At 45.8% G+C, this 21,424-nt stretch overlaps 1 protein-coding gene across 2 annotated transcripts in view; it reads left to right on the top strand.

Moving 5' to 3' along the window:
- The window catches only part of DNAH7 (dynein axonemal heavy chain 7), a 564,416-nt gene that overhangs the window by 75,634 nt on the left and 467,358 nt on the right, over nt 1-21,424 (top strand). For both annotated transcript variants that reach the window (XM_077275383.1, XM_077275384.1), the window contains exon 7: nt 18,112-18,184. In XM_077275383.1, coding sequence (XP_077131498.1) covers nt 18,112-18,184 — 73 coding nt within the window. The remainder of the gene's footprint in view (nt 1-18,111; nt 18,185-21,424) is intronic.

Genomic DNA, 21,424 nt, shown 5'->3' with positions numbered 1-21,424 from the left:
GATCGCCAGAACCTGGAAACAAACTGGGATCCTCTGTCAGACACGATATTCTCAGGAATGCCGTGTAAACGAACCACATTCTGAAAGAACAAAGGAACCAGATCGGAAGAGGAAGGCAGCTTAGGCAAAGATACCAAATGGACCATCTTGGAAAAGCGATCACATACCACCCAGATGACAGACATGCCCTGAGACACCGGAAGATCTGAAATGAAATCCATGGAAATGTGTGTCCAAGGCCTCTTCGGGACAGGCAAGGGCAAGAGCAACCCGCTGGCACGAGAACAGCAAGGCTTAGCTCGAGCACAAGTCCCACAGGACTGCACAAATGACCGCACATCCCGTGATAAGGAAGGCCACCAAAAGGACCTAGCCACCAAATCTCTGGTGCCAAAAATTCCCGGATGCCCTGCCAACACCGAGGAATGAACCTCGGAAATGACTCTGCTGGTCCACTTATCAGGAACAAACAGTCTGTCAGGTGGACAAGAGTCAGGTCTACCAGCCTGAAATTTCTGCAACACATGTCGCAAATCCAGAGAAATGGCTGACAAGATTACTCCCTCTTTAAGAATACCAACTGGTTCTGCGACTCCAGGAGAGTCAGACACAAAGCTCCTTGAAAGAGCATCAGCCTTCACATTCTTTGAACCTGGTAAATACGAGACCACAAAGTCAAAACGGGAGAAAAACAATGACCAACGGGCCTTTCTAGGATTCAGGCGTTTAGCAGACTCGAGATACATCAGATTTTTGTGATCAGTCAAGACCACCACACGATGCTTAGCACCCTCGAGCCAATGACGCCACTCCTCAAATGCCCACTTCATGGCCAGCAACTCCCGATTGCCAACATCATAATTCCGCTCAGCAGGCGAAAACTTCCTAGAGAAAAAAGCACATGGTCACATAACAGAGCAACCAGGGCCTCTCTGCGACAAAATGGCCCCTGCCCCAATCTCAGAAGCATCCACTTCAACCTGAAAGGGAAGTGAGACATCAGGCTGGCACAAAACAGGCGCTGAAGTAAACCGGCGCTTCAACTCTTGGAAAGCTTCCACGGCTGCAGGAGCCCAGTTAGCAACATCAGAACCTTTCTTGGTCATATCCGTCAAAGGTTTAACAACGCTAGAAAAATTAGCGATAAAACGACGGTAGAAGTTAGCAAAACCCAAGAACTTCTGAAGACTCTTAACTGACGTGGGTTGAGTCCAATCATGAATAGCTCGGACCTTGACTGGGTCCATCTCCACCGCAGAAGGGGAAAAAATAAAACCCAAAAAGGGAACCTTCTGTACTCCAAAGAGACACTTTGAGCCCTTAACAAACAAAGCATTCTCACGCAAGACCTGAAACACCATCCTGACCTGCTCTACATGCGAGTCCCAATCATCAGAAAAAACCAGAATATCATCCAGATAAACAATCATAAATTTATCCAGATACTTCCGGAAAATATCATGCATAAAGGACTGAAACACTGAAGGAGCATTAGAGAGCCCAAAAGGCATCACCAAGTACTCAAAATGACCTTCGGGCGTATTAAATGCAGTTTTCCATTCATCTCCCTGCTTAATGCGCACAAGGTTGTACGCACCACGAAGATCTATCTTGGTGAACCACTTGGCACCTTTAATCCGGGCAAACAAGTCCGACAACAGAGGCAAAGGATACTGAAATTTAACAGTGATTTTATTCAGAAGCCGATAGTCAATACAAGGTCTCAAAGATCCGTCCTTCTTGGCCACAAAAAAGAATCCCGCACCAAGAGGGGAAGAGGATGGACGGATATGCCCCTTCTCCATAGATTCCTTGATATATGAATGCATTGCGGTATGCTCAGGTACAGACAGATTAAATAGTCTTCCCTTAGGAAATTTACTACCTGGAATCAAATCTATAGCGCAGTCACAGTCCCTATGAGGAGGCAGAGCACTGGACCTGGACTCGCTGAATACATCCTGATAATCAGACAAATACTCAGGAACTTCCGAAGGAGTAGAGGAAGCAATAGACACCGGCGGGGAATCACCATGAATTCCCTGACAGCCCCAACTTGACACAGACATTGCCTTCCAATCCAAGACTGGATTATGAGTCTGTAACCATGGTAGACCCAAAACGACCAAATCATGCATTTTATGCAGAACAAGAAAACGAATCACCTCCCGATGTTCAGGAGTCATACACATGGTTACCTGTGTCCAAAACTGCGGTTTATTTTCCGCCAATGGCGTAGCATCAATACCTCTAAGAGGGATAGGATTTACCAATGGCTCAAGAACAAAACCACAGCGCCTGGCAAATGACAGATCCATAAGACTCAGGGCAGCACCTGAATCCACAAACGCCATAACAGGGTAGGAAGACAATGAGCAAATTAAAGTCACAGACAAAATAAATTTAGGTTGCAAATTACCAATGGCGACAGGGCTAACAACCCTTGTTAGGCGTTTAGAGCATGCTGATATAACATGTGTAGAATCACCACAGTAAAAACACAACCCATTCTGACGTCTATGATTTTTCCGTTCATTTCTAGTCTGAATTCAATCACATTGCATTAAATCAGGTGTCTGTTCAGACAACACCACCAGAGGATTAGCAGTTTTGCGCTCCCGCAAACGCCGATCAATTTGAATAGCCAGCGCCATGGAATCATTCAGACTTGTAGGAATGGAGAAACCCACCATCACATTCTTAATGGCTTCAGAAAGGCCATTTCTGAAATTTGCGGCCAGAGCGCACTCATTCCACTGAGTAAGCACGGACCATTTCTGAAATTTTTGGCAATACACTTCAGCTTCATCCTGGCCCTGAGAAATAGCCAGCAAGGCTTTTTCTGCCTGAATTTCAAGATTGGGTTCCTCGTAAAGCAATCCGAGCGCCAGAAAAAACGCATCAATATTCGCCAATGCCGGATCTCCTGGCGCTAGCGAGAAAGCCCAATCCTGAGGGTCGCCCCGCAAGAAAGAGATAACAATTTTAACTTGCTGAGCTGAGTCTCCAGACGAACGGGGTCTCAGAGATAGAAACAATTTACAATTATTCCTGAAATTCCCAAACTTAAATCGGTCTCCAGAGAACAGTTCAGGAATAGGTATTTTAGGTTCAGACATTGGACTACTGGTAACAAAATCTTGTATGCTCTGCACACGAGCAGCAAGCTGATCCACACTTGTAATCAAAGTCTGGACATTCATGTCTGCAGCAAGCATAAGCCACTCAGAGGTAAAGGGGAGGAAGAAAGAAAAAAAAAAAAAACTCAGAATTTCCTTTCTTATTATCCCACTTCTGCAATGCATTAAATATTCAATGTTGGCCTGGCATACTGTTATGACCCCAATGGCAGAGGGTCTCAGAAATAAATACCAAGTCTGCAAACACAAAAAACCAGCTCATAGGGCAGTGGTAACTGGGCTGACCGTATATCTAATCCTAGCACCACAAATAGCAGCAGCCGGGGAACGTGCCTACGTTGGTTCTAGACGTCTCGCGCCAGCCGGAGAACTAACTAACCCTAGAAGGGAAAAGATAGACCTTTCTTGCCTCCAGAGAAAAGACCCCACAAGTTGGATACAAGCCCCCAACAAATAATAACGGTGAGGTAAGAAGAAAAGACAAACGTAAGAATGAACTAGGTATTTAGCAAAGAGAGGCCCACTGACTAATAGCAGAATATAGTAAGATGACTTATACGGTCAGCAAAAACCCTATCAAAATTTCCACGCTGGATATTCAAGAACCCCCGAACCGTCTAACGGCCCGGGGGGAGAATACCAGCCCTGTTGTGAAATTGGATTTTGGGCTCCCCCGGTGGCCACTGGTGGAATTGAACTGGTGTGCATCATCCTCTCTGTTCACCTGTTTCCATTAGGATGTGGGAGTCGCTATTTAGCCTTGCTCCTCTGTCACTTCCATGCCGGTCAACATTGTAATCAGAAGCCTTTCTGTGCATGTTCCTGCTGCTAGACAACTCCCAGCTAAGTTGGACTTTAGTCCTTGTTTGTTTTTGCATTTTGTTCCAGTTCACAGCTGTAGTTTCGTTTCTGTGTCTGGAAAGCTCTTGTGATCTGAAATTGCCACTCTGATGTTATGAGTTAATACTAGAGTCTTAAAGTAATTTCAGGATGGTGTTTTGATAGGGTTTTCAGCTGACCATGAAAGTGCCCTTTCTGTCTTCCTGCTATCTAGTAAGCGGACCTCAATTTTGCTAAACCTATTTTCATACTACGTTTGTCATTTCATCTTAAATCACCGCCAATATTTGTGGGGGCCTCTGTCTGCCTTTCGGGGAAATTTCTCTAGAGGTGAGCCAGGACTATATTTTCCTCTGCCAGGATTAGTTAGTCCTCCGGCCGGCGCTGGGCGTCTAGGGATAAAACGCAGGCTACGCTACCCGGCTACTGTTAGTTGTGCGGCAGGTTTAGTTCATGGTCAGTTTAGTTTCCATCCTTCCAAGAGCTAGTTCTTATGTTTGCTGGGCTATGTTCTCTTGCCATTGAGAACCATAACAGTTTGACCGGCCTCAAAGGGTTAAATTAATTGACAGAGAAAGGAGAGAAAAGAGAAGTCTGCTGAAGATTTTTTTTTTTTTTTTTTTTTTCAGTTCTGAGTGTGCTTGTAATTGAATTCTTGCAAGTCTGCCTATATTGCAGCCTTTCTCTCTCTCTCTCCTTCTAATCCTGGAATGGCTCTGTGTTCACCTGTTTAAAATGGATATTCAGAGTTTAGCTGCAGGTTTGAATAATCTCACCACGAAAGTTCAAAATTTACAAGATTTTGTTGTTCATGTTCCTATATCTGAACCTAGAATTCCTTTGCCTGAATTTTTCTCGGGGAATAGATCTTGCTTTCAAAATTTCAAAAATAATTGCAAGTTGTTTTTGTCCCTGAAATCTCGCTCTGCTGGAGATCCTGCTCAGCAGGTCAGGATTGTGATTTCCTTGCTCCGGGGCGACCCTCAGGATTGGGCTTTTGCATTGGCTCCAGGGGATCCTGCGTTGCTCAATGTGGATGCGTTTTTTCTGGCCTTGGGGTTGCTTTATGAGGAACCTCAGTTAGAACTTCAGGCGGAAAAGGCCTTAATGTCCCTATCTCAGGGGCAAGACGAAGCTGAAATATACTGCCAGAAATTCCGTAAATGGGCTGTGCTTGCTCAGTGGAATGAGTGCGCCCTGGCGGCGAATTTCAGAGAGGGTCTCTCTGATGCCATTAAGGATGTTATGGTGGGGTTCCCTGTGCCTGCGGGTCTGAATGAGTCCATGACAATGGCTATCCAGATCGATAGGCGTCTGCGGGAGCGCAAACCTGTGCACCATTTGGCGGTGTCTACTGAGAAGACGCCAGAGAATATGCAATGTGATAGAATTCTGTCCAGAAGTGAACGGCAGAATTTTAGACGAAAAAATGGGTTGTGCTTCTATTGCGGTGATTCAACTCATGTAATATCAGCATGCTCTAAGCGTACTAAGAAGCTTGATAAGTCTGTTTCAATTGGCACTTTACAGTCTAAGTTTATTCTATCTGTGACCCTGATTTGTTCTTTATCATCTATTACCGCGGATGCCTATGTCGACTCTGGCGCCGCTTTGAGTCTTATGGATTGGTCCTTTGCCAAACGCTGTGGGTATGATTTGGAGCCTCTTGAAACTCCTATACCCCTGAAGGGGATTGACTCCACCCCATTGGCTAGCAATAAACCACAATACTGGACACAAGTAACTATGCGGATTAATCCGGATCACCAGGAGATTATTCGCTTTCTTGTGCTATATAACCTACATGATGTGTTGGTGCTTGGATTGCCATGGCTGCAATCTCATAACCCAGTCCTTGACTGGAAAGCTATGTCTGTGTTAAGCTGGGGATGTAAGGGGACGCATGGGGACGTACCTGTGGTTTCCATTTCATCATCTATTCCCTCTGAGATTCCTGAATTCTTGACTGAATATCGTGACGTTTTTGAAGAACCTAAGCTTGGTTCATTACCTCCGCACCGGGAGTGCGATTGTGCCATAGATTTGATTCCGGGTAGTAAATACCCTAAGGGTCGTTTATTTAATCTGTCTGTGCCTGAACATGCTGCTATGCGAGAATATATAAAGGAGTCCTTGGAAAAGGGACATATTCGTCCTTCGTCATCTCCCTTAGGAGCCGGTTATTTCTTTGTGGCTAAGAAAGATGGCTCTTTGAGGCCGTGCATTGATTATCGGCTTTTGAATAAAATCACGGTTAAATATCAATATCCGTTGCCACTGCTGACTGATTTGTTTGCTCGCATAAAGGGGGCCAAGTGGTTCTCTAAGATAGATCTCCGTGGGGCGTATAATTTGGTGCGAATTAAGCAGGGGGATGAGTGGAAAACCGCATTTAATACGCCCGAGGGCCACTTTGAGTATTTGGTGATGCCTTTTGGTCTTTCAAATGCCCCTTCAGTCTTTCAGTCCTTTATGCATGACATTTTCCGTGATTATTTGGATAAATTTATGATTGTGTATCTGGATGATATTTTGATTTTTTCGGATGACTGGGACTCTCATGTCCAGCAGGTCAGGAGGGTTTTTCAGGTTTTGCGGTCTAATTCCTTGTGTGTGAAGGGTTCTAAGTGCGTTTTTGGGGTTCAAAAGATTTCCTTTTTGGGATATATTTTTTCCCCCTCTTCCATCGAGATGGATCCTGTCAAGGTTCAGGCTATTTGTGATTGGACGCAACCCTCTTCTCTTAAGAGTCTTCAGAAATTTTTGGGCTTTGCTAACTTTTATCGTCGATTTATTGCTGGTTTTTCTGATGTTGTTAAACCATTGACTGATTTGACTAAGAAGGGTGCTGATGTTGCTGATTGGTCCCCTGCTGCTGTGGAGGCCTTTCGGGAGCTTAAGCGCCGCTTTTCTTCCGCCCCTGTGTTGCGTCAGCCTGATGTTGCTCTTCCTTTTCAGGTTGAGGTCGACGCTTCTGAAATCGGAGCTGGGGCGGTTTTGTCGCAGAGAAGTTCCGATTGCTCCGTGATGAGACCTTGTGCTTTTTTCTCGCGTAAATTTTCGCCCACCGAGCGGAATTATGATGTTGGGAATCGGGAGCTTTTGGCCATGAAGTGGGCTTTTGAGGAGTGGCATCATTGGCTTGAGGGGGCTAGACATCAGGTGGTGGTATTGACTGACCACAAAAATCTAATTTATCTTGAGTCCGCCAGACGCCTGAATCCTAGACAGGCGCGCTGGTCGTTGTTTTTCTCTCGGTTTAATTTTGTGGTGTCCTACCTGCCGGGTTCTAAGAATGTTAAGGCGGATGCCCTTTCTAGGAGTTTTGAGCCTGACTCCCCTGGTAATTCTGAACCTACAGGTATCCTTAAGGATGGAGTGATATTGTCTGCCGTTTCTCCAGACCTGCGGCGGGCCTTGCAGGAGTTTCAGGCGGATAGACCTGATCGTTGCCCACCTGGTAGACTGTTTGTTCCTGATGATTGGACCAGTAAAGTCATTTCTGAGGTTCATTCTTCTGCGTTGGCAGGTCATCCTGGAATCTTTGGTACCAGGGATTTGGTGGCAAGGTCCTTCTGGTGGCCTTCCCTGTCTCGAGATGTGCGAGGCTTCGTGCAGTCTTGTGACGTTTGTGCTCGGGCCAAGCCTTGTTGTTCTCGGGCTAGTGGATTGTTGTTGCCCTTGCCTATCCCGAAGAGGCCCTGGACGCACATCTCGATGGATTTTATTTCGGATCTTCCTGTTTCTCAGAAGATGTCTGTCATCTGGGTGGTGTGTGATCGTTTCTCTAAGATGGTCCATTTGGTTCCCCTGCCTAAGTTGCCTTCTTCTTCTGAGTTGGTTCCTCTGTTTTTTCAAAATGTGGTCCGTTTGCATGGTATTCCGGAGAATATCGTTTCTGACAGAGGTACCCAATTCGTGTCTAGATTTTGGCGAGCATTCTGTGCTAGGATGGGCATAGATTTGTCTTTCTCGTCTGCTTTCCATCCTCAGACTAATGGCCAGACCGAGCGGACGAATCAGACCTTGGAGACATATTTGAGATGTTTTGTGTCTGCAGATCAGGATGATTGGGTTGCTTTTTTGCCTTTAGCGGAGTTTGCCCTCAATAATCGGGCCAGCTCTGCCACCTTGGTGTCTCCCTTTTTCTGTAATTCGGGGTTTCATCCTCGATTTTCTTCTGGTCAGGTGGAATCTTCGGATTGTCCTGGAGTGGATGCTGTGGTGGAGAGGTTGCATCAGATTTGGGGGCAGGTGGTGGACAATTTGAAGTTGTCCCAGGAGAGGACTCAGCTTTTTGCCAACCGCCGGCGTCGGGTTGGTCCTCGGCTTTGTGTTGGGGACTTGGTGTGGTTGTCTTCTCGTTTTGTCCCTATGAGGGTTTCTTCTCCCAAGTTTAAGCCTCGGTTCATCGGCCCGTACAAGATATTGGAGATTCTTAACCCTGTGTCCTTCCGTTTGGACCTCCCTGCATCTTTTTCTATTCATAATGTTTTTCATCGGTCATTATTGCGCAGGTATGAGGTACCGGTTGTGCCTTCCGTTGAGCCTCCTGCTCCGGTGTTGGTTGAGGGCGAGTTGGAGTACGTTGTGGAAAAAATCTTGGACTCCCGTGTTTCCAGACGGAAACTCCAGTATCTGGTCAAATGGAAGGGATACGGTCAGGAGGATAATTCTTGGGTGACTGCCTCTGATGTTCATGCCTCCGATTTGGTCCATGCCTTTCATAGGGCTCATCCTGATCGCCCTGGTGGTTCTGGTGAGGGTTCGGTGCCCCCTCCTTGAGGGGGGGGTACTGTTGTGAAATTGGATTTTGGGCTCCCCCGGTGGCCACTGGTGGAATTGAACTGGTGTGCATCATCCTCTCTGTTCACCTGTTTCCATCAGGATGTGGGAGTCGCTATTTAGCCTTGCTCCTCTGTCACTTCCATGCCGGTCAACATTGTAATCAGAAGCCTTTCTGTGCATGTTCCTGCTGCTAGACAACTCCCAGCTAAGTTGGACTTTAGTCCTTGTTTGTTTTTGCATTTTGTTCCAGTTCACAGGTGTAGTTTCGTTTCTGTGTCTGGAAAGCTCTTGTGATCTGAAATTGCCACTCTGATGTTATGAGTTAATACTAGAGTCTTAAAGTAATTTCAGGATGGTGTTTTGATAGGGTTTTCAGCTGACCATGAAAGTGCCCTTTCTGTCTTCCTGCTATCTAGTAAGCGGACCTCAATTTTGCTAAACCTATTTTCATACTACGTTTGTCATTTCATCTTAAATCACCGCCAATATTTGTGGGGGCCTCTGTCTGCCTTTCGGGGAAATTTCTCTAGAGGTGAGCCAGGACTATATTTTCCTCTGCCAGGATTAGATAGTCCTCCGGCCGGCGCTGGGCGTCTAGGGATAAAACGCAGGCTACGCTACCCGGCTACTGTTAGTTGTGCGGCAGGTTTAGTTCATGGTCAGTTTAGTTTCCATCCTTCCAAGAGCTAGTTCTTATGTTTGCTGGGCTATGTTCTCTTGCCATTGAGAACCATAACACAGCCCCCTAGAGCTTCCAGCAAAATAAGGAATCACATTTAGTACAAGCTGGACAAAAAATAAGAGCAATGCAAATAACCAAAAAACAAGGAAGCAAGACTTAGCTTAATTTTGCAAGAACCAGGATCAGCAGACAGGAGCAAACAGAAAGAACTGATTACAACGATGCCAGGCACCAGACTGAGAATTCAGGAAGTTAATATAGCAACACCCCTGGACTAACGACCCAGGTGGGTGCCAAACTGAGAAAAGACAATCCCAGAGTCATATCACTAGTGACCACAAGAGGGAGCCAAAAAAGTCTAATTCACAACAGTACCCCCCCTTTAAGGAGGGGTCACCGAACCCTCACCAAGACCACCAGGGCGATCAGGATGAGCAGCGTGAAAGGCCCGAACTAAATTGGCCGCATGCACATCAGAGGCAACCACCCAGGAATTATCCTCCTGACCATAGCCCTTCCACTTGACCAGATACTGAAGCCTCCGCCTGGAGAGACGAGAATCCAAGATCTTCTCCACCACGTACTCCAACTCGCCCTCAACCAACACCGGAGCAGGAGGCTCAACAGAAGGAACCACAGGTACAACGTACCGCCGCAACAAAGACCTATGGAACACGTTGTGAATGGCAAACGACACCGGAAGATCCAAGCGAAAGGACACAGGATTAAGGATTTCCAATATCTTGTAAGGACCGATGAAGCGAGGCTTAAATTTAGGAGAGGAGACCTTCATAGGAACAAATCGAGAAGACAGCCATACCAAATCCCCAACACGAAGTCGGGGACCCACACCGCGGCGGCGGTTGGCAAAACGCTGAGCCTTCTCCTGTGACAACTTTAAGTTGTCCACCACATGATTCCAAATCTGCTGCAACCTATCCACCACAGAATCTACCCCAGGACAGTCAGAAGGCTCCACATGTCCCGAGGAAAAACGAGGATGGAAACCAGAGTTGCAGAAAAATGGCGAAACCAAAGTAGCGGAACTAGCCTGATTATTAAGGGCAAACTCAGCCAACGGCAAGAAGGTCACCCAATCATCCTGATCTGCAGAAACAAAACACCTCAAATAAGCCTCCAGAGTCTGATTAGTTCGTTCCGTTTGTCCATTAGTCTGAGGATGAAAGGCAGACGAAAACGACAAATCAATGCCCATCTTAGCACAAAAAGATCACCAGAACCTGGAAACAAACTGGGATCCTCTGTCAGACACGATATTCTCAGGAATGCCGTGTAAACGAACCACATTCTGAAAGAACAAAGGAACCAGATCGGAAGAGGAAGGCAGCTTAGACAAAGATACCAAATGGACCATCTTGGAAAAGCGATCACATACCACCCAGATGACAGACATGCCCTGAGACACCGGAAGATCTGAAATGAAATCCATGGAAATGTGTGTCCAAGGCCTCTTCGGGACAGGCAAGGGCAAGAGCAACCCGCTGGCACGAGAACAGCAAGGCTTAGCTCGAGCACAAGTCCCACAGGACTGCACAAATGACCGCACATCCCGTGACAAGGAAGGCCACCAAAAGGACCTAGCCACCAAATCTCTGGTGCCAAAAATTCCCGGATGCCCTACCAACACCGAGGAATGAACCTCGGAAATGACTCTGCTGGTCCACTTATCAGGAACAAACAGTCTGTCAGGTGGACAAGAGTCAGGTCTACCAGCCTGAAATCTCTGCAACACACGTCGCAAATCCAGAGAAATGGCTGACAAGATTACTCCCTCTTTAAGAATACCAACTGGTTCTGCGACTCCAGGAGAGTCAGACACAAAGCTCCTTGAAAGAGCATCAGCCTTCACATTCTTTGAACCTGGTAAATACGAGACCACAAAGTCAAAACGGGAGAAAAACAATGACCAACGGGCCTGTCTAGGATTCAGGCGTTTAGCAGACTCGAGATACATCAGATTTTTGTGATCAGTCAAGACCACCACACGATGCTTAGCACCCTCGAGCCAATGACGCCACTCCTCAAATGCCCACTTCATGGCCAGCAACTCCCGATTGCCAACATCATAATTCCGCTCAGCAGGCGAAAACTTCCTAGAGAAAAAAGCACATGTCTCATAACAGAGCAACCAGGGCCTCTCTGCGACAAAATGGCCCCTGCCCCAATCTCAGAAGCATCCACTTCAACCTGAAAGGGAAGTGAGACATCAGGCTGGCACAAAACAGGCGCTGAAGTAAACCGGTGCTTCAACTCTTGGAAAGCTTCCACGGCTGCAGGAGCCCAGTTAGCAACATCAGAACCTTTCTTGGTCATATCCGTCAAAGGTTTAACAACGCTAGAAAAATTAGCGATAAAACGACGGTAGAAGTTAGCAAAACCCAAGAACTTCTGAAGACTCTTAACTGACGTGGGTTGAGTCCAATCATGAATAGCTCGGACCTTGACTGGGTCCATCTCCACCGCAGAAGGGGAAAAAATAAAACCCAAAAAGGGAACCTTCTGTACTCCAAAGAGACACTTTGAGCCCTTAACAAACAAAGCATTCTCACGCAAGACCTGAAACACCATCCTGACCTGCTCTACATGCGAGTCCCAATCATCAGAAAAAAACAGAATATCATCCAGATAAACAATCATAAATTTATCCAGATACTTCCGGAAAATATCATGCATAAAGGACTGAAACACTGAAGGAGCATTAGAGAGCCCAAAAGGCATCACCAAGTACTCAAAATGACCTTCGGGCGTATTAAATGCAGTTTTCCATTCATCTCCCTGCTTAATGCGCACAAGGTTGTACGCACCACGAAGATCTATCTTGGTGAACCACTTGGCACCTTTAATCCGGGCAAACAAGTCCGACAACAGAGGCAAAGGATACTGAAATTTAACAGTGATTTTATTCAGAAGCCGATAGTCAATACAAGGTCTCAAAGATCCGTCCTTCTTGGCCACAAAAAAGAATCCCGCACCAAGAGGGGAAGAGGATGGACGGATATGCCCCTTCTCCATAGATTCCTTGATATATGAACGCATTGCGGTATGCTCAGGTACAGACAGATTAAATAGTCTTCCCTTAGGAAATTTACTACCTGGAATCAAATCTATAGCGCAGTCACAGTCCCTATGAGGAGGCAGAGCACTGGACCTGGACTCGCTGAATACATCCTGATAATCAGACAAATACTCAGGAACTTCCGAAGGAGTAGAGGAAGCAATAGACACCGGCGGGGAATCACCATGAATTCCCTGACAGCCCCAACTTGACACAGACATTGCCTTCCAATCCAAGACTGGATTATGAGTCTGTAACCATGGTAGACCCAAAACGACCAAATCATGCATTTTATGCAGAACAAGAAAACGAATCAGCTCCCGATGTTCAGGAGTCATACACATGGTTACCTGTGTCCAAAACTGCGGTTTATTTTCCGCCAATGGTGTAGCATCAATACCTCTAAGAGGGATAGGATTTACCAATGGCTCAAGAACAAAACCACAGCGCCTGGCAAATGACAGATCCATAAGACTCAGGGCAGCACCTGAATCCACAAACGCCATAACAGGGTAGGAAGACAATGAGCAAATTAAAGTCACAGACAAAATAAATTTAGGTTGCAAATTACCAATGGCGACAGGGCTAACAACCCTTGTTAGGCGTTTAGAGCATGCTGATATAACATGTGTAGAATCACCACAGTAAAAACACAACCCATTCTGACGTCTATGATTTTTCCGTTCATTTCTAGTCTGAATTCAATCACATTGCATTAAATCAGGTGTCTGTTCAGACAACACCACCAGAGGATTAGCAGTTTTGCGCTCCCGCAAACGCCGATCAATTTGAATAGCCAGCGCCATGGAATCATTCAGACTTGTAGGAATGGAGAAACCCACCATCACATTCTTAATGGCTTCAGAAAGGCCATTTCTGAAATTTGCGGCCAGAGCACACTCATTCCACTGAGTAAGCACGGACCATTTCCGAAATTTTTGGCAATACACTTCAGCTTCATCCTGGCCCTGAGAAATAGCCAGCAAGGCTTTTTCTGCCTGAATTTCAAGATTGGGTTCCTCGTAAAGCAATCCGAGCGCCAGAAAAAACGCATCAATATTCGCCAATGCCGGATCTCCTGGCGCTAGCGAGAAAGCCCAATCCTGAGGGTCGCCCCGCAAGAAAGAGATAACAATTTTAACTTTCTGAGCTGAGTCTCCAGACGAACGGGGTCTCAGAGATAGAAACAATTTACAATTATTCCTGAAATTCCCAAACTTAAATCGGTCTCCAGAGAACAGTTCAGGAATAGGTATTTTAGGTTCAGACATTGGACTACTGGTAACAAAATCTTGTATGCTCTGCACACGAGCAGCAAGCTGATCCACACTTGTAATCAAAGTCTGGACATTCATGTCTGCAGCAAGCATAAGCCACTCAGAGGTAAAGGGGAGGAAGAAAGAAAAAAAAAAAAACTCAGAATTTCCTTTCTTATTATCCCACTTCTGCAATGCATTAAACATTCAATGTTGGCCTGGCATACTGTTATGACCCCAATGGCAGAGGGTCTCAGAAATAAATACCAAGTCTGCAAACACAAAAAACCAGCTCATAGGGCAGTGGTAACTGGGCTGACCGTATATCTAATCCTAGCACCACAAATAGCAGCAGCCGGGGAACGTGCCTACGTTGGTTCTAGACGTCTCGCGCCAGCCGGAGAACTAACTAACCCTAGAAGGGAAAAGATAGACCTTTCTTGCCTCCAGAGAAAAGACCCCACAAGTTGGATACAAGCCCCCAACAAATAATAACGGTGAGGTAAGAAGAAAAGACAAACGTAAGAATGAACTAGGTATTTAGCAAAGAGAGGCCCACTGACTAATAGCAGAATATAGTAAGATGACTTATACGGTCAGCAAAAACCCTATCAAAATTTCCACGCTGGATATTCAAGAACCCCCGAACCGTCTAACGGCCCGGGGGGAGAATACCAGCCCCCTAGAGCTTCCAGCAAAATAAGGAATCACATTTAGTACAAGCTGGACAAAAAATAAGAGCAATGCAAATAACCAAAAAACAAGGAAGCAAGACTTAGCTTAATTTTGCAAGAACCAGGATCAGCAGACAGGAGCAAACAGAAAGAACTGATTACAACGATGCCAGGCACCAGACTGAGAATTCAGGAAGTTAATATAGCAACACCCCTGGACTAACGACCCAGGTGGGTGCCAAACTGAGAAAAGACAATCCCAGAGTCATATCACTAGTGACCACAAGAGGGAGCCAAAAAAGTCTAATTCACAACACAGATGGCCGTTTAAACAACCGATGATCACGTAGCAATGCATGGACTGCCTGGCGGCTGATAGCTGATAGCCGTCCAAGCATTGTAATGTGATCCTTGGTCGTACTATATGGCCATCTGACTGTGTCCTTAGAACAGGAACCAAAACTAGCTGCTGTTTAATCATTTAGCTTTACAGTCAATCATTGACAGAAGCATTTAAATGGGCTGGTTGGGCATACACGCAGGCATTGGCACCCACATTCCCCCCAACTTGCGAACAGATCGTGTGATCCTGATGGATTTCCATTGGAACTTTGGGTTTACTGAATCCTTCTGTTGTTGCCACCTTGGTTCTCAGGATGGGTGTCACGGGATTACCGCGACAGAGAGGAGCCAGAAGACCACAGCGTCTGATTGCTCCTACTCTTGCGCTGAAAAGAAGCACTTCACCTTCTTTTTAAATGGTGTAAATTTATTTTGGCAGTACAGGGGTTAATCGGCCATGTCGAGAGCTCTGAGAGCTAGGGCTCTCAGCTGAGCATGGTTAGCCACTCCTATCCTCTGTATAATCTGGTTCCTGACTGACACACATCGTCAGGGCTAGCTTATTCTGCATGGCTGGAAGGATATTAGTTGGTGGTTATATGAGAAGGAGTTTGATGGATATCTGTGACTGTTGCTTGGGTTTGTGTGATAATTCTCTTTCCTCCTCTTACTTTGGTTTTTCCCCATTCTCCACTCCCTGGTGCATTCCTCTGTTATATGTGAGTGAATATTTATATTCCTGGTATTTTCCTTTTTACCTTGTTCATGTTACCTTGTTCGTCGGGTTGTATACTACGGTGCACAACTACTCCCCTTTTCCCTGGGTGGGGAAGGGTACAGACTGAGGGTGGATTCAGGAGATCAGATAAGGGACATGGCCCCGGCGTCTTCACCTTCAGAAGTAACCTGGGGAACAGGGAGAGCTAGGGCACTCTCTATTGTTAGGGACAGGGAAGGAGCCCCTGGTCCCGGGTCACCCGACAACCGAGTCGTGACAATGGGCTTTTTAGGAGACTGTTAGTTTCACTATATACTGTAATACTTTGGTATTGGAGTCTATAGAACAAGTGATCAAAAACCTCAGGTACAAGTTCATTTGGGGGGACTAGAAGTATAAAGTCACTATAAAAAAAAAAAAGTTTGGTTCGTAAAAGATTGCAGCACAAGCCAATAATTACTATTAGAATCTAAAAAATCTTTCCAAGTTTGGTGCCGCATAATAAACACACAATTACATTGTAAAAATAAACCCGCAAAAAGAGTTACGAAATTGCTTTTTCTTTCACTATTTCACCCCACTTGAATCTTTTTCTGCTTTTCAATACATTATTTTGTAAATTGAATGATGTCTTTCAAAACTACAGCTCAGCCACCTAAAAAACTAGCATTTGTAGGACTATGTTGATGGAAATCAAGATGGCAAAAAATAATCTCACTCATCCACGAAGGGATCAAGGAGCCCCCCATAGCTGTGTTCTAAAGATGAATATTAGGTAGCCCACACCCTGAGCTGTCCTGGATGGATTGGGAGGAGAGCCTTGGCTTCCGCTCTAGCACCTAACCCCTTTTGAGGTTCTTAACCTCTTCCCGACTGGGCATTTTCATTTTTTTTTCAAGAGCCATAACTTTATAAATTTTCCATTGATATTTCTGTATTAGTGATTATTTTTTGTTGGATGAGCTGTAATTTTGAGTGATACCATTTATTTTACCATGTTACGTCTATGGCGATTTTAAATTAGTATAATAATCATAATTAATAATAATATTTGTATCTATATAACACCAATATATACCGCAGTACTTTAAAATTGTATAGTTTTGCCTTGTTTAAAGAGAATATGTCACTAGGTTCTTCATTTTCCCATCAGAGACCTGCACTATGTAAGGGCAGACACAGATTCCAGCAATTATCAATTTCTGGGCTGCTCGCTGCAGTTTTGCTAAAATCACTGGTTTCTCTGCTGCAGATTAAGACTTCATGAATATGGAGGACAACATAGCAGTAGACTTAGGGTACCGTCTCACAGTGGCACTTTTGTCGCTACGACGGCACGATCCGTGACGTTCCAGCGATATCTATACGATATCGACGTGTCTGACACGCAGCAGCGATCAGGGACCCTGCTGAGAATCATACGTCGTAGCAGATCGTTTGGAACTTTCTTTCGTCGCTGGATCTCCCGCTGTCATCGCTGGATCGGTGTGTGTGACACCGATCCAGCGATGCGTTCGCTTGTAACCAGGGTAAACATCGGGTTACTAAGCGCAGGGCCGCGCTTAGTAACCCGATGTTTACCCTGGTTACCATCGTAAATGTAAAAAAAACCAAACAGTACATACTCACATTCTGGTGTCCATCAGGTCCCTTGACGTCTGCTTCCCGCACTGATTGACTGCCGGCCGTAAAGTGAAAGCACAGCACAGCAGTGACGTCACCGCTGTGCCCTGCTTTCCGGCCGGCAGTCACAGTCAGTGCGGGAAGCGGACGGCAAGGGACCTGACGGACACCGGAATGTGAGTATGTACTGTTTTTTTTTTTTTACATTTACGATGGTAACCAGGGTAAACATCGGGTTACTAAGCGCGGCCCTGCGCTTAGTAACCCGATGTTTACCCTGGTTACCCCGGGGACCGGCATCGTTGGTCGCTGGAGAGCTGTCTGTGTGACAGCTCTCCAGCGACCACACAACGACTTACCAACGATCACGGCCAGGTCGTATCGCTGGTCGTGATCGTTGGTAAATCGTTCTGTGTAACGGTACCCTAAGTAGTGTTGTAATAATCTCCTGCTGATAAAACAGTGATTTTATCAAAATTGCAGCAAGCAGCACAGTGTGTAATAAATCACTGTAATCAGAGTTCCTGTCTGTAATCAGGGTTATGCTACTCACAGATTAATTGCCAAAACCCGGTCAGAGATTCCATTTAAGTGGTAAAAATAAAATTAAAATTTGCAAAAAAATAAATAAATTAATTTTGGTACTATTCTCCGAGGCCCATATTGTTTTTATTTTTGCATAATGGAGCTGTGGCTTGGTCCTTTTTTCTTAGTACCAGTTTGGGGTATATATGATATTTTGATCATTTTTTATTTCAATTTTTGGCAGGCTTGCCCAAAAGACGCAATTTGGGTGTTTCAATTTCTTTCTTTTTACCTTTCTTTCTCTTTATTCGGTTTATGTCTATTTTACAAAAGTTTTGAAATCCCATTTAATGGAACTATTAACATTATTTTACATGTAAAAACGTACATTTTAAATAACTGACATTCTCTTGCCTGTCATGCCTATATATTCTTTGTTTCTTTTAGTTGATTTTGTTTTAAAAGATCCAAGAGAGAAGAATGAGATTAAAGAACCAGTTTTGGAACCACATCGTGCTGAGTAAGTCATTTTTCAAGACTTTTGCAATTCACCCTGGCAGGCTGGATATCAGGTTGTGGGCCAAATCCTGACTGATGACCTCCCATTCTTGTCTAATCAGTGCTTGGAGTCAATTACAATTTCTGTGTTTTGTTTGTCCATTGCCTATTTGAGGATTGACCACAGTTTCTCAATAGAATTGAGATCTGAGGAGCTTCCTGGGCATGGACCCAAAATGCCAATGTTTTGTTGTCTAAGATGCTTAGTTGTGACTTTTTTTCTGGTGACATGGTGTCCATCATACTGGAAAAAGCATTGTCCGTTATCAAACTGCTCGTGGATCATTGGGAGAAGTTTGGACGATGTTTAGATGCCATTATTCATTCATACCAGGGTTATTAGTCTGAATTGGCACATGATTTTGCTGGGAAGCGTCTGTTTCAGCTACAAAATTTTGTCCAGTGTACTGGCCATTGTAGTTTTATGAGTAAAAGAGTATTCGATACAAGAGCTGTTCTTTTGTTGCATATACAGTATAGACCAAAAGTTTGGACACACCTTCTCATTTAAAGATTTTTCTGTATTTTCATGACTATGAAAATTGTTCATTCACACTGAAGGCATCAAATCTATGAATTAACACATGTGGAAAAAAAGTGTGAAACAACTGAAATTATGTCTTATATTCTAGGTTCTTCAAAGTAGCCACCTTTTGCTTTGATGACTGCTTTGCACACTCTTGGCATTTTCTTGATGAGCTTCAAGAAGTGGTCATCGGGAGTGGTTTTCACTTCACAGGTGTGCCATGTCAGGTTTATTAAGTGTGGATTTCTTGCCTTATAAATGGGGTTGGGACCATCAGTTGTGTTGTGCAGAAGTCTGGTGGATACACAGCTGATAGCCCTACTGAATAGACTGTTAGAATTTGTATTATGGCAAGAAAAAGCATGTAAGTAAAGAAAAACGAGTGGCCATCATTACTTTAAGAAATGAAGGTCAGTCAGTCCGAAAAATTGGGCAAACTTTGACAGTGTCCTCAAGTGCAGTGGCAAAAACCATCAAGCGCTGCAAAGAAACTGGCTCACATGAGGACCGCCCCAGGAAAGGAAGACCAAGAGTCACCTCTGCTTCTGAGGATAAGTTTATCCGAGTCACCAGTGTCACGATCAGCTGCGGCTGCCAATGCGGCCCAACTCATGGACGCCCCCAAGCCGACCAAACTCAGAAGGTGTGGGACGCGCGTCCCCGGGGACGAAATACGGACCCTTTAAACCGCAGAGGGGGACCCAGGCCTACCCGAACTAGGGGAGGGAAGAGACCTGGGGTCTGTGGCAGCTGAGCATGTGGACAAGGAAAGAGACACATAGGACTTGATTACACCGCACAACTTCAGGTATAGAGAAAGTAAAGTTTACTAAAGTAAAGTCACACAGTACATAAACAAAACATGACGAAGTCAGGCTCCCGATTCCACACCTCCAGATGGGTACCACCCAGTGGACCCCAAGGCACCAACGGATCACCGAGGCACACATAGGTGGGACATCAGGACCCAGGCAGGACATCAGGGTACACGAAGACATCAGGGCGCAGGCAAGACATCAGGATACAGACAGGACATCAGGACATCTGGACTCAGGAAAGACCTCAGGACATCAGGACACAGGCAGGGCATCAGGACACAGGAATACGGATAGACATCTGGGACACTGGCGTGGCAGCCTAAGTCATCAGCTGGGACACTGGCGTGGCAGCCCAGGTCATCAGTTACATCAGGATATCAGACACAGGGAGGACATCAGGACATCAGGGAACAGACAGGATATCAGGACATCAGGGACCATGAGGTCATGAAGACACAGGCTGGACATCAGGGTACAGGCAGGACATCAGGATATCTGGACCCAGGGTCACCGGCAGACATCAAACAGGAGTCGTTCGGTTCTGGACATCCGACACGACCTACAGGCACCACCAGTCATCAGGCTCCAAGCTCCAGGCAGCGGTAATCAGGTTCCAGACTGCGGTCGACAGGCTCCGGGCATCGGACCTAGGAAGGAACTAAAGCGTGATGGTGCAAGCACCGCTGTACTGGACATGAGCCAGACGGGGTTAACACCACATGGTAGTCAGAGCACAGAGTAGTAGATGCTCAGCAGAAACACCGGTTTCAAGAGACTCAAAGTCACTGGGAGTGAGGCTCCAGATGCAGAGGGATTCCAGGAACATAATCACAGCAGTCACAGTTCAGACAGGTTCAGGTACAGGACAGGTACAGGATCAAGGATTCGGGCCTGGATATACCGCCTCCAGGACAGGCGCCAGAACAGGACAAAGCAGAAATCAAGGCAAGGACTTTGGTACCAAAACATAGACAGGAGAGTTGCAGGAACACAAACACACATAGCAAAGTTCAGGAGCTTTGTGAGTAGCTCAGGCCCCGCCCATAGGGCAGGGGAACTTTATATAGGAGCTGCCCCTCAGCTATTGGCTGGGGACAGCATTTGAAGTACACATCGTCACCCTGATAAAAGCAGGGGAGGTGTGGCGGTGCACGCCCTAAGCACAAACAGAAACCACTACAGCACCATCAGTGCAGGATCTGAGGCTCAGGGCACCTGACTGAAATGGCATGCACTGACCCACGTGGAAAGTCATGCACCAGGTGCAAATGACCTCACAACCCGCGGACAGCTTCACAGCAGCAACCAGGGATCGCACATGCGGATGGTCCTAACCACCATGTACGGCTGCACAGCAGAGCAGAGAACTTAGAAGGCTCCATCCAGGTAACAGCCAACAGTATCCCAGCTCAAATTAGGTTGAAAAGAGTAGAGAGTTAAAGCAAACATATGCATTGTCATGCCAAAAACCAGAAACAGACAGAACGGCATGACAACCAGCCTCAGAAATCGCAGGTTAACAGCAGCTCAGAATAGAGACCAGGTCAATGCCACACAGAGCTCTAGCAGCAGACACATCTTTACAACAACTGTTAAGAGGAGACTTTGTGCAGCAGGCCTTCATGGTAAAATAGCTGCTAGGAAACCACTGCTAAGGACAGGCAACAAGCAGAAGAGACTTGTTTGGGCTAAAGAACACAAGGAATGGACATTAGACCAGTTGAAATCTGTGCTTTGGTCTGATGAGTCCAAATTTGAGATCTTTGGTTCCAACCACCGTGTCTTTGTGCGACGCAGAAAAGGTGAACGGATGGACTCTACATGCCTGGTTCCCACTGTGAAGCATGGACGAGGAGGT

The sequence above is a fragment of the Ranitomeya variabilis genome, chromosome 7 (genome assembly GCF_051348905.1).
Source record: "Ranitomeya variabilis isolate aRanVar5 chromosome 7, aRanVar5.hap1, whole genome shotgun sequence".
NCBI classification, from domain to species: Eukaryota; Metazoa; Chordata; class Amphibia; order Anura; family Dendrobatidae; genus Ranitomeya; species Ranitomeya variabilis.
The sequence above is the reverse complement of the archived record's forward strand: the minus strand, read 5'-3'. Positions and strand labels throughout refer to the sequence as shown.